This window comes from Myotis lucifugus, unplaced genomic scaffold, assembly GCF_000147115.1.
Source record: "Myotis lucifugus unplaced genomic scaffold, Myoluc2.0 scaffold_297, whole genome shotgun sequence".
Taxonomy (NCBI): Eukaryota; Metazoa; Chordata; class Mammalia; order Chiroptera; family Vespertilionidae; genus Myotis; species Myotis lucifugus.
Window position 1 is genome coordinate 1,425,707 of NW_005871345.1, and position 15,085 is coordinate 1,440,791.

Genomic DNA, 15,085 nt, shown 5'->3' on the forward strand with positions numbered 1-15,085 from the left:
GCTTGCTCAATGATCCCATGAACAAAGTGGCCTTTTTAGAAGGGATGGAAGTTATGCATGAACTCAAAAGCATTGATTTCCCCTTATCAAGTCTGACCTCGCTAATACTACTTCTGAGTGCCTAATCCGTCAACTATAGAAACTAATGCTGAGCCCCTGATATGGGCACATTCCTTAGAGGACCTTCCCAGACACCTGATGATATGCTGATTACATCAGACATCTTCCATGATGGAGATGGCTGAAATTTGTCCTTACTGAAATAGACACATACACTTGTGTATGGATTTGTCTTCCTTGTTTCACGAGCACCCCAAGACACTTCAGCAGCACCCCTTTACCAGCTTCCTGTAAATTCTACTGGAACCCTGATAGGTGTTTCCCTGTTTTCCAGCCTTTCCCTCTGGCACCTCAGCCAACTTCTCACCACCCAGCAGGCTAGCGCCACACACTCCCCAGAGAGGTCTGAAGCGTTGGTAGGAGAGGAGGGCACATATTTCAATGTGTTATTACTTTGGAACTTTGGCTCAGTCCTAGAGATGAGAGTTTCTCCCTACATAAGCTATTCGCATATTCTTTAGAGTTATTTTTTAACTCAGTAATTAGTTCTCTATTATTAGTTTTTAAGTGTGTATATTAAAGTTTCTTTGTTAAATTACTGTATATTTCTCCTTATTGGACCCCAATTGATGCAGTAGGAGTCGGGGGGGGGGGGGGGAGACATTAGATGCAGAAAGACCAGCAATTGCATGTCATGTAACAGTATCATACTTTTAAGGAACTGTGCTTAGTTAGGTATGTGGTGACAAACACATGTGAGGGTGGATGGGGTGGCAGAGGAGGTGAAGAGCTGGGACTCAAACCTGGGGAGTCCCTCTGGGCAAGAAAAAAAATGCTTTTTTTATGCTGTGCTATATTGTATTTTATTTCAAAGGTATCTTTCCAGGTACTACTAAACAGAATAAATACAGTTACTATCTTATAAAGTAATGTAGACAGAGTAGGTAATGAGAATTTGCTTGGACAAATTTTTGAGGTTGATCTAGCTAATTGACAACTGAGGATATTGTGTGTAAGAGGTAAACTCAATGCCAGTCTCTAGGGAGAGACTGCCCCACTGTGGCCATAGAGAGAACTTACAATGAAACATGTGCTGTAACTCCCACGGGGTTTGTGATCTACTTCCTTTGCAAAACCAGCTACTGTGTCACTCACGGCACAGTAATACACGGCTGAGTCTTCCTCTTGCGCTGATGGCTTCTTCAGATGGAAGGACGCCTCACTCTTGTCAAGGACAGCCGTGAAACCTTTGGCGCTCTCCCCTGAGAAGTGTTTCAGGAGTAACCGCAGGCTTTGTCTGGGATACTGGACATACCAGAAAAGTACAGGGCTCCCAGAATACACGTAGTTGCACTTCACCTGCACTGAGGCTCCTTCAAGGACAGAGATGATGTCCTCGGGCTGAGTCACTGTCTGGGCTCTTATTCCTCCTGTAACACCAATTCTAGGTCAGGAATCATCTTAAAGACAGAGGAGAATACTTCTTTAAACTGGTCCTAAATCAGAAGACCACAGAAAGAGAGAATTAAGAGAGACTTTACTCACGGAGTGTGACTATGATCACAAGCACGGAAGTGAGGATGGGCTTCATGTCCGAGCTGTGAGAAACAAGAGGCTCTTTTCCAGAGGACTTTTCTGGAGACAATTCAGCCACATGGACACTGGCAGAGCAGTGAGTGAGTTTACCCAGCATGTTAAGCAAAAGCATTTCCTCCAAGGGCTGGTTGCTTTCAGGCTTTCTACTAAATTCAGTTTGTGTCATTTCGCCCTCTAGAGGCTAAATGTGATATAGCAGATAATTTTGGGCTTCAGGAAGCTTTAAACTCTAAACGGAATGGAGAAGGAATTCCTCCACAGTTAATAAGACAAAGGGGAAAGCTATGTTAGATTTAAAAGCATATTACTAAAAAGGTCCAAATGGAGGCGTCAATGGAACAGAATAGAAAGTCCAAACTACAAATTACTAATGGAAATTTAGTTATAACAAAATGGGGGAAAGAAGGCATTCTAGTATTTAATAAGATACCTTCATGAATGGAGAATCTTTTAGAGATTAACAAATAAAATTTGGATGCTTACCTTAATATCTGTTACAAAATAAATTCCTAATGAAGACAATATTTAATATTTTTAAACAAAATAAAATATCTTTTTAAAATAAATTTAGGATGGTCATGGATTTTTTTTTTAAAAAAAGTAATAGAAAGCATACAGGGAAATATCAGACTTCATAGAAATTTATACAGGTATGTTAATGAAATGTTTAAATGTTACCAGGTCAAATTATCTTTCCATCTATCATCATTGATTCTGAGTGGCCCTTTAGAAATTTAGTTCTGTAAGTTAAAAAAAAAAATAGGCCATAAACAAAGGAACAATCATTTAGCCTGGAAAGAAGGCAATTCTAGAGAGATGGCCAATTGAAAATATCCCTGATCCCCTGTGCTTAGCCAAGGAGCTTCTGCAGCGACCAGCCAAGCTATGGTGAGAGAACTCAAGCACCATATGGCATTGGGGCTCATATGTGAATCTGGAGTCAGGTAGCAGGAAACTTCAGAATGAAGAGCAGAAAACTGTGGGTCTTGGAGAGAGCTTGGTCTGTAGAGATCAATGCACCTAGAAGAAGGAAACATTTTCTTGAGAAAGCCTCTCCTCTAGTCCCCAAATTGCTGAGATGAAAGTAACAGGTAGGCTGAGCCCCATCTGTCCTTAATGAAGAAGAGGACAAGGGGATCAGAGAGCCAAGAAATCTCCTTCCAGTTTTTCCACAGGGACTGACATTGCTATTGGTGTCAATGCCCTTCTGGCTGGTACACTGCTGATCACAGACACAGAAACTCCTAGGTGAGACTTGACTAGGGGTGGTGAACACAAATACAGTGGACAGGTGAAGTGATGCAGAATGTGCACCTGACACCTGCATAATTTTGTTAACCAATGTCATCCAAGTACATTCAATGAAAAGAAAAAAAAAATAAACCTCTAGGCCAGCCGTGGGCAAACTACGGCCCGCGGGCCGGTTTGAAATGGATAAAACTAAAAAAAAAAAGACCGTACCCTTTTATGTAATGATGTTTACTTTGAATTTATATTAGTTCACACAAACACTCCATCCATGCTTTTGTTCCGGCCCTCCGGTCCAGTTTAAGAACCCATTGTGGCCCTCGAGTCAAAAAGTTTGCCCACCCCTGCTCTAGGCTTTGCACCCTCACAGGATTGCCTCCAATTAAAGTGCCCAGTAATCAGGAGGGGAGTAAAGATAAGGAAAGGAAATCTCAGAAAGAAACGAGGGCCTCGTCTGAGTCAAGAATAGTCTGAAAAAATGGTCAGTGGTCTAATTTCTTTAACCAATAATCAGGACACATAGTTTCAAAAGTGATTTAGAATTAATTTACAAGAAAACTCTCACAAAGAAAAAATATCTCATTGGGTATACTGTTTATTTATTTAATCCTCTTAATGGAATAAATACAATTACCAGTAAATGAAATTAAGAGAATTCTGTAAACCTCAGACTTATGGTTGTCATGAACAAACACAATGTCTCCAACAAGACTTTAGTGATAGAGAAATAGGACGTGTATATGATGACCACCCTGACCTCATTTCTATCTCCCTTCTATTCAACACTTTCCCCATATACCCTGCAGGTACACCTGGCTGATTCTGCTCTCTGACTATGAAGTATAGGCCACATTTTGAAATTGAAGAAACCGTTTCCAATTTCTTTCTTTTCATCTCTCTTTTTTTTTTCACTTTCCTCCTCTCTCTCTACATATGCTCATTTTCTCCCATTTCATCTTCTCATTTTCTTTTCCCCAGCTGGCTTCGCCTGGGCCCCAGCTTCGTCAGGAAGGATGTCTGGAATGACATCTGGTCTAATTAGCATATTATCCTTTTATTAGTATAGATATAGATTACCTTTACTCCTTTCCTGTTAAATAATAACCAGATTATTACAATGATAATCCACAACCAAGGCTCGATGGTGCAGGGGCCACAATTAGCACTGCCTTCTAGCCCCTCATGGCTGCTAAGGAGACTGGGGCCTATATTAAGCTTCCCTATATTTCCTTGGGCTTGGGAGAGGGCAGGCTTTCTTTCAAACTATCCAATCTCTCCTGACTTTTTGTCCTAGCCAATCTTTTCCCCAGATTTGTCTCCTCCCCTTTATGGTCACCATTTTAGCCCCCACTGCTCATGCACTCAGTAAAGGAATTTCCCCCTCACAAGTTCTCCCTCCCCTCTTTGATCTGGAGAAACTGGTTGGCTGTTCCCTGGGGGATTGGAAAACCTGTCTTTCCTGCCCTTTCAGATGTCAATCCCTTTGGCAGAGCCATTCTGGTTATTCCTGGAGTATCTGTGAAACTGTAGTTTCCTGACTTAATCCGGCATTCAGTCAGCACCACTCACTGAGAGTACCACATTCAACAAGATGCCCGAAAGATAGGTGAAGGACAGGGAAGGGGGAGCCGGAGAGGAAACCAATAAGAATCCTCTCTCTAGAAAATGTGGCCTAAGTAAATGAAAGGACCATAAAAGGTATAATGAAAGCCTGTCAGAAAAACTCCAAACTAAGACCAAAAAGGGAACTAAAGGAAAACCGGGAAAGGTAACACATCAAGATCTAGAAACTTAAGGAATCAGCAGCAGCCAAAGAAACTAAAAGTGAGGACAGATGAGTCTTTGATGCAACAAGAGAAGAAAAAACCAAACCTGTATATCTTTGAACATAGACCCTCTATGCTCTTTTGTTCACTTCATAGAGCTATTCTTATAAACTATTTTAAGTGCATGCTTAGTAGTTCTTGACACATATTTATAATAAGGCAGTAATCCTACTTCATCTCATGTTTTAAAATTGGATTTAGGTAATTGTAAAAATTTAAAAAGTAAAATCATTCACTTCATAATTTCTGCCACTAGATATTATGAAATGTTGAATTAAGGGAGACTTAAATTCTGTGTGGGTGTAATTTTTATAATATTTGGAGGAGGCAGGTTTTTTTATCCTATGATATGAATCAAATCACAAATAACAATTTGGAATATATATAATGTATATAAAGTATATTTTAAAAGTTGGCTTTTTAGTACAATTGTTTCAGAGTAAATAAAAATGTTCCTTGATCTTGAATATCCTTATTAGAATTAAGGTAATCTTTGCTATTGTGAAGTTCTGTAGTATAGGTTATATTTTCCTATAAACTTTGTTAATTTGGTTTGAAAGACTGAAAATTTTGTCGAGTGTGTAATTTTTATCATGAATTAGTGTGACTTACAAAATACCTGAGAGTTTTTTAGTAATTTAATCTGTTATACTTGATATATTTTTATGGGTTACTAGCCTCAAATTTTTAATTTTGAGCCCAGCCGGTGTTGCTCAATGGTGGAGTGTCAACCTATGAACCAGGAGGTCAAGGTTTGATTCCTAATCAGGGCACATGCCTTGTTGCAGGCTCAACACCAATAGGGGCATCAGGAGGCAGCTGATCAATGATTCTCATCATTGATGTTTTGCTCTCTCTCTCCCTCTCCCTTCCTCTCTGAAATCAATAAAATTCTATTTTAAAAATTTTATTTTGGAAATCACTGGAATAAATTTCAAAAAACAATTACAAGTGGGTGGCTTTAGATTTTCAATATGTGTTGCATTAAGAATTACGTTCATTGTAGTTCTGATTTCATGTATGGAGAACTGTACACGTAAGACCTATATAACCTTATTAACCATTGTCACCCCAATAAATTTAATAAAAGTAAAAAGTAGCTTGGCCAGTGTTGTTCAGTGGTCATGGTTCAATTCCCAGGCAGGGTACATGCATGGGTTAGGAGCTTGATCCCCAGTAGGGGAAGTGCAGGAGGCAGCCAATTGATGATGTTTCTCTCTTATTGATGTTTCTATCTCTCTATCATCTCCCTTTCTCTCTCTCTAAAAAATATAAATCAATACATTTTAAAATAATAATAAAATAAAATAAATATAGAAATAAAATAAAATTTTCTCATTAAAAATAATTGTGTTCAATTGGTTTTGTGTAATACAAGATTAGAAATCAAGGTATTATAATGTCAAATTTACTTTAAAACATATAAACATTGCACAGTGAGGTATTATGTATGTGCTAGAAGTTAAGCTTCAAATCTAGGTTGAGAATCTATACTGCACTAATTAAGAATTTATGCTGTATAGGTTGCCCTAATTGAGAATTTATTCAGAACAGCTTGTCAGCTAACATCATAATCAAGTACTTCCAATTCCTACATATTGATTAACACCTGAGTCAGTGATAATTAAGAATAATAAATGCTAGAAATGTGGTGTTTTTTTAAATAAAAATGCTCTTGTGTTTTTCACTTCCAAACTCTGACCCCTTATGATGTACTTTTGTCAGTGTGGGAGTGGGGTGGGAAGTTGGGGAAGGGTATGTCCCTCCTGGAGAAATTCATTAGAAGACCTCCATCTAGTTCAAATGTTATCTGAATGCAGCACAGCATTGATGTTGAAGCACTCCCGGTCTCTGCCTACCCTTCCCTTTTGCCTTCACAGAAAAAAAAAAAAAGACCTTCTTGAGAACTCCCCAGGCTGAGTTCTTGAGTCACAGAAAGTCCCAGTGTCTCAGAAGGTTTGTGCTCAGCTCCCCCTGCAGTCTCAGTCACTGTGTCACTCACAGCACAGAAGTACACAGCAGAGTCGCTCCAGTGGGCTGAGTGTTTCTTCAGGTTAAAAGAGGTTTCATCCTTCCTAAATTCAGCTTCAAAATCTTTTATGCCTTTAACCAGGGTGTTCCCTGAAAAGTACTTGAGGACAAGCTCGAGTCCTTGGTTGGGGCACTGCAGGTACCAGTAGAGGTACGGTGAAGTAGAAGAAGAATATTTGCATCTCAGCTCTAGTGGGGCTCCTTCAGAGACAGTGACATGGCCATCAGGTTGGGTCGCTGACTGCGCTCCGGTTCCTCCTGAAACATCAATGCCGTATAAGTAAAAGCGAACTTGGCCCCGAAGAAAAGGTGTCTCTATTCAGTTTCCAATGAGCACATGCTCACTATTGTGCAAATAGGAAAGGGAATGGAGTGTTACTTACTCAGGGCAAAAATCACCTCAAGCACAGGGATGAGTAGCAGGACCATGGCTAAGCAGTGGGAGGGCTGCAGGCTCCGGAGCAGGTAAGACAAGAGCTGAGGTCACTGAGCCTTCGGAGGCTACGCTGGCTAAGCCCCTTGCCTTGACAAGGCTTTCTTTTACTGAATTTGGATCTTTTCTGGCCTCTTATTCTCGTTACAGGTTCCTATCTACTCAGACATCAGTGAGGACACAACAGCCAGCTGCAGGGAGGAGGGGCTAAGACATGGTGATGATTTCCAACAAAAATAAATGTCTTACCTGTGTAACATCGCCCTCTGGAGGCCAGAGGCAAGACCAAAGATTCAAGAGAGCTGTGTTTCCTTCTCATTTCAGAGATGAGATGCCAAAGCTGCAGCATGTGTTTCTTCCTTCCTGAATCTGTGATGATGTCACCTTCTGTAGTAAGAGATGTTAGTCCTAAAATAAATGAGAAATGGGAGTTAAGTAAAAATCAAAGAGTAACTTACCTCATTGATAAACTAGTCACAGAAGACAATACTCTAGACTTTAGAATACTGTTGGGAAACTATATTATATTTTAAAGCCATTCATCAGGTAGAAAGACCAAGATCAACTAACTATTGCCTCAATTGAGCTGAGCTTCATATGGTCTTACGCTGCTGGATGCAAGCATCAAAGTGTGGGAAAGAGATTACTCCTTAATTTGGTGTTAAAAAGAAGAAAAATGACATCAGACCAGAGGCCCATACTTAAAATCAGCCTGGAACATATCTCATTAATTATTTAATCAATGCAAATGAATAAAGGCCATAATTTTCAGCCCTATTCGGTTTGGCTCAGTGGATAGAGGGTCAGCCTGCAGACAAAGAGACCCGGGTTCGATTCCGGTAAAGAGCGGGTAACTTGGTTGAAGGCTCCTCCCTGGCCCAAGCCCTGGTCAGGGCACATGCAGGAGGCAACCAATCAGTGTGTTTCACATCGATGTCTCTCTCTGTCTTTTCCTCTCGCTTCCACTCTTCCTAAAAATCAATGGAAAAATATCTTCAATTGAGGATTAACAAAATAAACACATTAAATAAAATGGCATGAAAATGTCTTTGTCCCTTTTGCCCTTAATCCTTCTACACACAAATATTCAATGTGATTATAAATTACTAGTCAGGGCACATGCAGGAGGCAACCAATCAGTGTGTTTCACATCGATGTCTCTCTCTGTCTTTCCCTCTCACTTCGACCCTCCCTAAAAATCAATGGAAAAATATCGTCAATTGAGGATTAACAAAATAAACAAATTAAATAAAATAGCATGAAAATGTCTTTGTCCCTTTTGCTCTTTATCCTTCTACACACAAATATTTAATGTGATTAGAAATTACTAGTAAAAAGCAGAGTTACAGTTACTAGGATGGTCACACCAATTTTGCTGGAGAAAGAGCAAGAACCCTGGCACCTGGGGTGGGAAAACCTTGGACCCAGCAGGGCGAGGGGATAAATGCTCTGTGTATGGTCTGCTGGAGCCAAGCAACAGCTGCAGTTGGCAATCTGACTTGCTCTGGTTTGTTATCCTCTTCTACATTCTATGAAAACAGAAAATCTCCTATTAATGTGGCCTGTCCTGAACTATTCTGCTGTGCCTGACACCATCAATGGAAGCTTCCCAACAGGGATTCCCATTCCCATTTGTATACAAACACATAAATCACCACAACCTTGTTTCAGTTTAACTGGTACAAACACTAGTATATACGCTGCTGGTGTCTAAGCAGTCTTGAGCTATGTACCATGAATGACTGTAAAGGTTGGAAATACTCAGAAATGCTGCTCCTATAGCGTAACCAAATTGATGTAATTCTTATTCTAATCAAGTTCAACAATAAATCCCGAACTGGATTCACCTATGCCTTTTCAGATTATATGTTTACGTCTGGGGAGACAGAATATCTCTCCATTTGAAAAGGTGGTTGCTTTTTGGTCGTTTTTGGCAATCAAACCAAAGATTGGTGCGCCAAATTACTTTGCAAGGACCATAATGATTATTATGCTAGATCCTAAATGTTTACATCCTGGGACTTATTCACAGTTGACGAATTCTGAGATACTAGGAGGCATGATTAAATTAATGCTGCAGATTGATCTCATCTTGCTGATTAGAGTCTCCGAATAGTAGCTTTAATTAAATGTGGTTTGAGACTAATAGGATGGATCTAGTCTCAGTCTCTGTCAGTCAGATTAATCAGAATAGCTGACGAAGTTTCATACTCACAAAACTTTCTAGAAACTAGCAAAATGTAGGACCCTGGAGTAGATTGTGCGTCTCTCGTGCTCCTATGTGCTTGCTGGGTATGGCAATAATGTAAGGCCATGTCCTCTCAACCTGTAACCATTTCTCAGGGTTGTGCTTGCAACAAGCAACACTGAGGGATGAGGTAATGTCTTCTCTGAGACAAAGAGCAAGCTGACTACTTGCTAAAGAAAATGCAGTGAATTCCCTAAGCTCAGTGTTTCTCAGCTATGACACAATCCTGCTGCACTAATACTATCCATCTGTACCCATTATACCACCCCATGAGACTTAAGGGCAAATGATACATGCTGATGGTCATGCTCCCTGCTATGCCATCTACACTAATAAAAGAGAAACATGGTAATTAGCGTACGACCGCTACCCTTTTCATTGGCTAATCAGTGAGTATATGCAAATTAACTGTCAGCCAAGATGGCGGCCGGCAGCCAGGCAGCTGGAAGCGAACATGAGGCTTGCTTGCTGCAGTGAAGGAGGACTCCAACGTTCCCCGCCTGCGCTGCCGGCCTCTGAGCTACAACTCTAAGCAACTATGTACTATGTTGCAAATAAGAAGATAAACAAAACCCCAGAAACCGGCTTTCATTCAGCCGGGCTTTAGCAACATTGTATCGATGTTTTCAGCAGTGAGGCCTCAGAGCTAAAGCTGGCCCAGAATAAAGAAGAAAAAAAAAGAAAACAAGGAGCGGTTGGGAGATTCAGTCACTCGCTTCGGAAAAACAGCCCTCAGCCCCTCACCCAGACTGGCCAGGCACCCCAGTGGGGACCCCCACCCTGATCCAGGACACCCTTCAGGGCAAACCAGCCGGCCCCTACCCATGCACCAGGCCTCTATCCTATATAGTAAAAGGGTAATATGCCTCCCAGCACCGGGATCAGTGGAGCAGCGAGGCTCCCGGCACCGGGATCAGCGTGACAGGGGGCAGCGCCCAAACCCCCTTATCGCCCTCTGTGTGTGACAGAGGGCGGGGCCACAACCTCCTTATCTGCCCTGCTCTGTGCCTGATAGGGAGGAGCTCCCCAATCCCCTGATTGCCCCGCAGCTCTGTGTTTGACAGGGTGCAGCGCACCAACCCCCTGATCCGCCCTGCTCTGTGTGTGACGGGGTGGTGCCCCAACTCCCCTATCGGCCCTACTCTGTGAGTGACAGGGGGGAACTCCTCAACCCCCTGATGGGCCCTGCTCTGTGTGTGACAGGGTACGGAGCCCCCAACACCCCTGATGGGCCCTGCTCTGTGCGTGACAGGGGGCAGCGCCCCAACCCCCTGATTGGCCCTGCTCTGTGCATGACAGGGGGTGGCGCCGCAACCTCCCCATCGACCCTGCCTTGAGTGTGACACGGGGCGGTGCCCCAACCCCCCAATCTGCCCTACCCTGAGCGTGACTGAGGGTGGCATCGCAACCTCCCGATCCGCCCTGCTCTGTGCATGATGGGGCGGCGCCCCAACTCCCCAATTGGCCCTGCTCTGAGCCTGACCAGGGGCTGCACTTAGGAATTCGGCCTGCCCTCTGCCACCCAGGAGCAGGCCTAAGCCAGCAGGTCGTTATCTCCCGAGGGGTCCCAGACTGCGAGAGGGCACAGGCCGGGCTGGGGGACCCCCACTCCCTCCCCCCAGTGCACAAATTTTTGTGCACCGGGCCTCTAGTCCTATATAATAAAAGCGTAATATGCTAAGTGTCTGAACAATCGGTCAACTGTTCAGTCGACCATTCGACCAGTCACTATGATGTGCACTGACCACCAGAGGGCAGATGTTCCAACTGGTAGGTTAGCTTGCTGTTGGGGTCTGGCCCATGGGGACTGGGCAAGAGGGCCGGACATGCCCTGGAGCCCTCCTGAGGTCCCTCCTCGGCCGGCCGGCCCCCATCGGCCCAGATCACTGGCCAGGCTGAGGGACCCCACCGTGCAAGAATTTGTGAACCGGGCCTCTATTAAGTAATAAAAGTTTTTGTCTCTGACCCAGGAGTCTTGTATCTTTACTGACAGCACCAAAGAAACAACAATTTATTATCTTGTAAGAAGGGCAAGATCAGAGACCTAATAAGTCTGATACTTTTATAGATACTACAATAAAGACTCTTGAGAAATATAAGTTTTCCAAAACTGGTCCAGAATGAGCCTTTTTTGAAGGATGTAATGTCTAGACCCATATGAGATTTAACTATCATTTCTAAATTAAATGCTTGAGCAATTTTCTGATATACATTAATGAAATAAAGACTACTGGAAAATTAGTGTTACATACTTAAATTACTATTAATTGTGTAAGGAACCTGATAACCAGTAGATAGACAATCAAAAGTAGAATAATTATGAACTAGTCCTCGGACCATAATAATGATCTTTAATCCAACTTAAAAAAGTCGAATCTCCTATAAACTGTCTCTACCAAGGCTAATTATTTAAATATGTTTACTGAGGGGATTTTCTTTTGCAGTAATCCTATATAATAAAGGGCTAATATGCAAATTGTCCTCTCGGGAGTTCAACTGGCAGACCAGGAGTTCGATCGCTCACTATGATGTGCACTGACCACCAGGGGGCAGCACGGAACATGGCAAGCGACCAGCAGCAGCGGGCACTGAGGGAGAGAGGGAAGGAGGAGGCGGGGAGGCTGGGAGATGGGGAACTGCATGATGGCGGTGCATGGGCAGTGAGGAAAGGGGAGGCCAGGAGGCAGAGAACCTGATCGGCCCTGATTGCAGGCCAGGCCTAGGGACCCTACCTGCGCACGAATTTTGTGCACTGGGCCTCTAGTTTGAAATAAAACATTGACATGTGCTCATAATTATTTTACTTGAAGTTACTTTTATACTTTTCAAAGTCTTTTGGATATGTCTTTTTTTCCTTTTATATAATTCACTGTGAGGTTACTAGCCTTCAAATTGAGTTCATTCAGCTTACACCTGATAAAGTGATGTCAGTTGAGTGAGGACAGGCTGAGACCCTGAGTGGGTATAATTATTTGACAGAGCCCACTGAGCAAAGGAAGGCTAAGATCTGAGTCTGAAGGTAAGGGCCAGAGAGAACTGAATTGTACCACATACCTAACCAAGGAGAACATACACAAAGTTGAGTTACTAAGGTGGGAATGAGGAGAAGGGAAAAGGGAGAGAGAGAGAAGGGCCAAGAAACTTCATTCAGTAGATATTTCTCGGCTGACTACTAAAAGCCAATCACTACTCTATGCACTAAGGATAAAGCCATGAACAAAAACAATAACTCTGACCTCATAGAGCTTATAGTCTAACTGAAACTATAAGCAATGAACACATTGGCATATACGTTTACAATATAAATGCATGTTATAATTACCACCACCAGGGAAATTACCAGGTTGATGTGATAGGGAGTTAGGTGCTCTATGGATAACTACATTCATCAAGAAGATCAATGGAAGTCAAAAGACTTTTTCTACAGTAATAATATTTGAGCTGAGAACCAAAGGATGAAAATGAGCCAGGCTCACCAAAAGCTGGAGGAAGAAAATTTCAGATGTGTGAAAGGATAAGACCAAATGTGGGAAAGGACATGGCAAGTTCAGAAAATAGAAAGGAGATCAGAGCTGTTGCTGTACAGAGAGCCAGGGAAAGAGAGTTAAGAGCTGAGATTGAAGCACCAGGCAAGATTCAAATAATGGATAACCTTGTACATCAGAGCCTGGGGTTGTTATTTTATTCTAAGAGCAACATAAAACCATTGACATATTTTAGGCAAGTAGAGGGAGCTTCTAATTTACAGTTTGAAAAATCACTCTAGACCAGCCATGGGCAAACTACGGCCCTCGGGCCGGATCTGGCCAGTTTGAAATGAATAAAACTAAAAAAAAAAAAAAGACCGTACCCTTTTATGTAATGATGTTTACTTTGAATTTATATTAGTTCACACAAACACTCCATCCATGCTTTTCTTCCGGCCCTCTGATCCGGTTTAAGAACCCATTGTGGCCCTCGAGTCAAATAGTTTGCCCACCCCTGCTCTAGACACTGGTTAGATTCGTGTTTCTCAAAATTTTCAGGAATAGAATCACCTGGGGATCTTGTTAAAATGCAGATTCAAATTCAATCAGTCTCAATTGGAGCCTGAGATTATGCCCAAGTTTCAATACTGCTGGTCCAGATTTTGAGTATCAAAGATGTAGGGAATACATTGTCTTGAGAGAAAAGAGGCCAGTTAGAAGGACATGTGGACCAGAACTGTGTTTTTCAAACTTTATTTAATACTAGTAGCCCGGTGCACGAAATTCGTGCACTGGGGTGGGGGTGGGGGGAAGGAGCCCCTCAGTCTGGCCTTCACCCTCTCCAATCTGAGACCCCTCAGGGAATGTCCAACTACCTGTTTGTGCCCACACTTTTAACAGATAACAGCTCCATTGTTGTTTCTTTCTTATGCTTAAAACCATTGGAATTAGTAGGTATTCAAAGTGTGTATACATTTTGGGGGGACACCCTGTATATCTCTAGTCAGCAGTGAAAGAAACCAACAGCAGATTTGGAACCCCCAGACAGGGAACCTCGCTCACTCTCCACATGTCTCCCCACTTCACTTTCCACCTTCATGGGCAGCAGGAGAATCAACGTTTTCTCTCATTAATTCGGAAAAGCACCGTCCTGTCTCCCTTTGCCCGGCAGGAGTGAGCTAGGCCCCAAGCAAGCGAGGCTCAGTCAGGGCAGCCTTCACTCATGGGTGCTGGCACCCAAAGTGCACATTCCTCCTCTACAGTCGCCCCGACTATCCCACTGTTTCACTGAGAGGACGGAATTTCTCTCCGCCTCTGAGTTCTTGATCTTGAACGCTGACCGAAGGCACCTCAGAGAGGGCCGCCTGTGCCCACCAGGTGTGTCTATCTGCACCTGCTCCTGCCTCAGCACCTGCATTAACCCCGCCAGAGGTGATCTCGTAGCTGCACTGGCCTCCGTGGGAACAGGGTATCACCACTCTGCCCTCTCACTGTCATCTCACAGGCGCCCACCCTCAGCACCCAGAACACCCAGACACTCTCCAAAGGACGTGAGAGCATCAGAGGGAATGTGTGCACATCCTGTGGGGGTGTTAGGCATGCCGGGTTGATGGAAGTGCGGTGGAGAGGCGGGGGGAACTTGTGCACGCCTTCGTTTGCAACTGTTGCAGGCGTGGGAGGGTGACATTGTGCTGGGGGATGTTCTCACGTCAGGGGGGGGATGTGCACACCGGAGGCCTCTGGCTTTGCAGATCCGCAAACCCCCGTGGTGTGGCCAGGAGGGTGTCAGTCTGGCCCGCCACGGTGGCTGTCCCTGCGATTCTGCACCTTCTGGACCAGGAGGCGGATCTTGCGCAGCCACTCCTGGGCGCTGATGGCCTGCAGGCACTACTTCAGCTCAGCCTGCAGGCTCCACTTGGCGTGCTCACAGCTGTCACCACCGCCATGTGGGGAGTACAGGCCACCCTCCGCCGGCCTGCCTCCCCTGTCCAGAGGCTCTCTGCGCTGCTCACCTGCCCAGAGTGACTGGGGCTGGGCGGAAGCCAGGCGTCCTGCCCTGCCCAACCCTGGCCGATCCGCCCCTGTGCTAGCTGCTGCCCTGCCGGGAAGGGTCACGGATCCAGGTCCTGGGACCACGGACAGCCTCAAGCGCTGCCCCCCGCCTGGCAGGGTCACA

At 43.9% G+C, this 15,085-nt stretch overlaps 2 gene segments (V, D, J or C); both read right to left on the reverse strand.

The window, feature by feature from the left end:
• Positions 1-1,098: 1,098 nt before the first annotated feature.
• Positions 1,099-1,651, reverse strand: LOC111828201. The segment is given in 2 exon segments: positions 1,099-1,490; positions 1,606-1,651. Coding segments are annotated over 2 exon segments (438 nt in total).
• A 4,934-nt stretch (positions 1,652-6,585) lies between these two features.
• LOC111828202 lies at positions 6,586-7,277 on the reverse strand. The segment is given in 2 exon segments: positions 6,586-7,019; positions 7,145-7,277. Coding segments are annotated over 2 exon segments (480 nt in total).
• Positions 7,278-15,085: the final 7,808 nt, after the last annotated feature.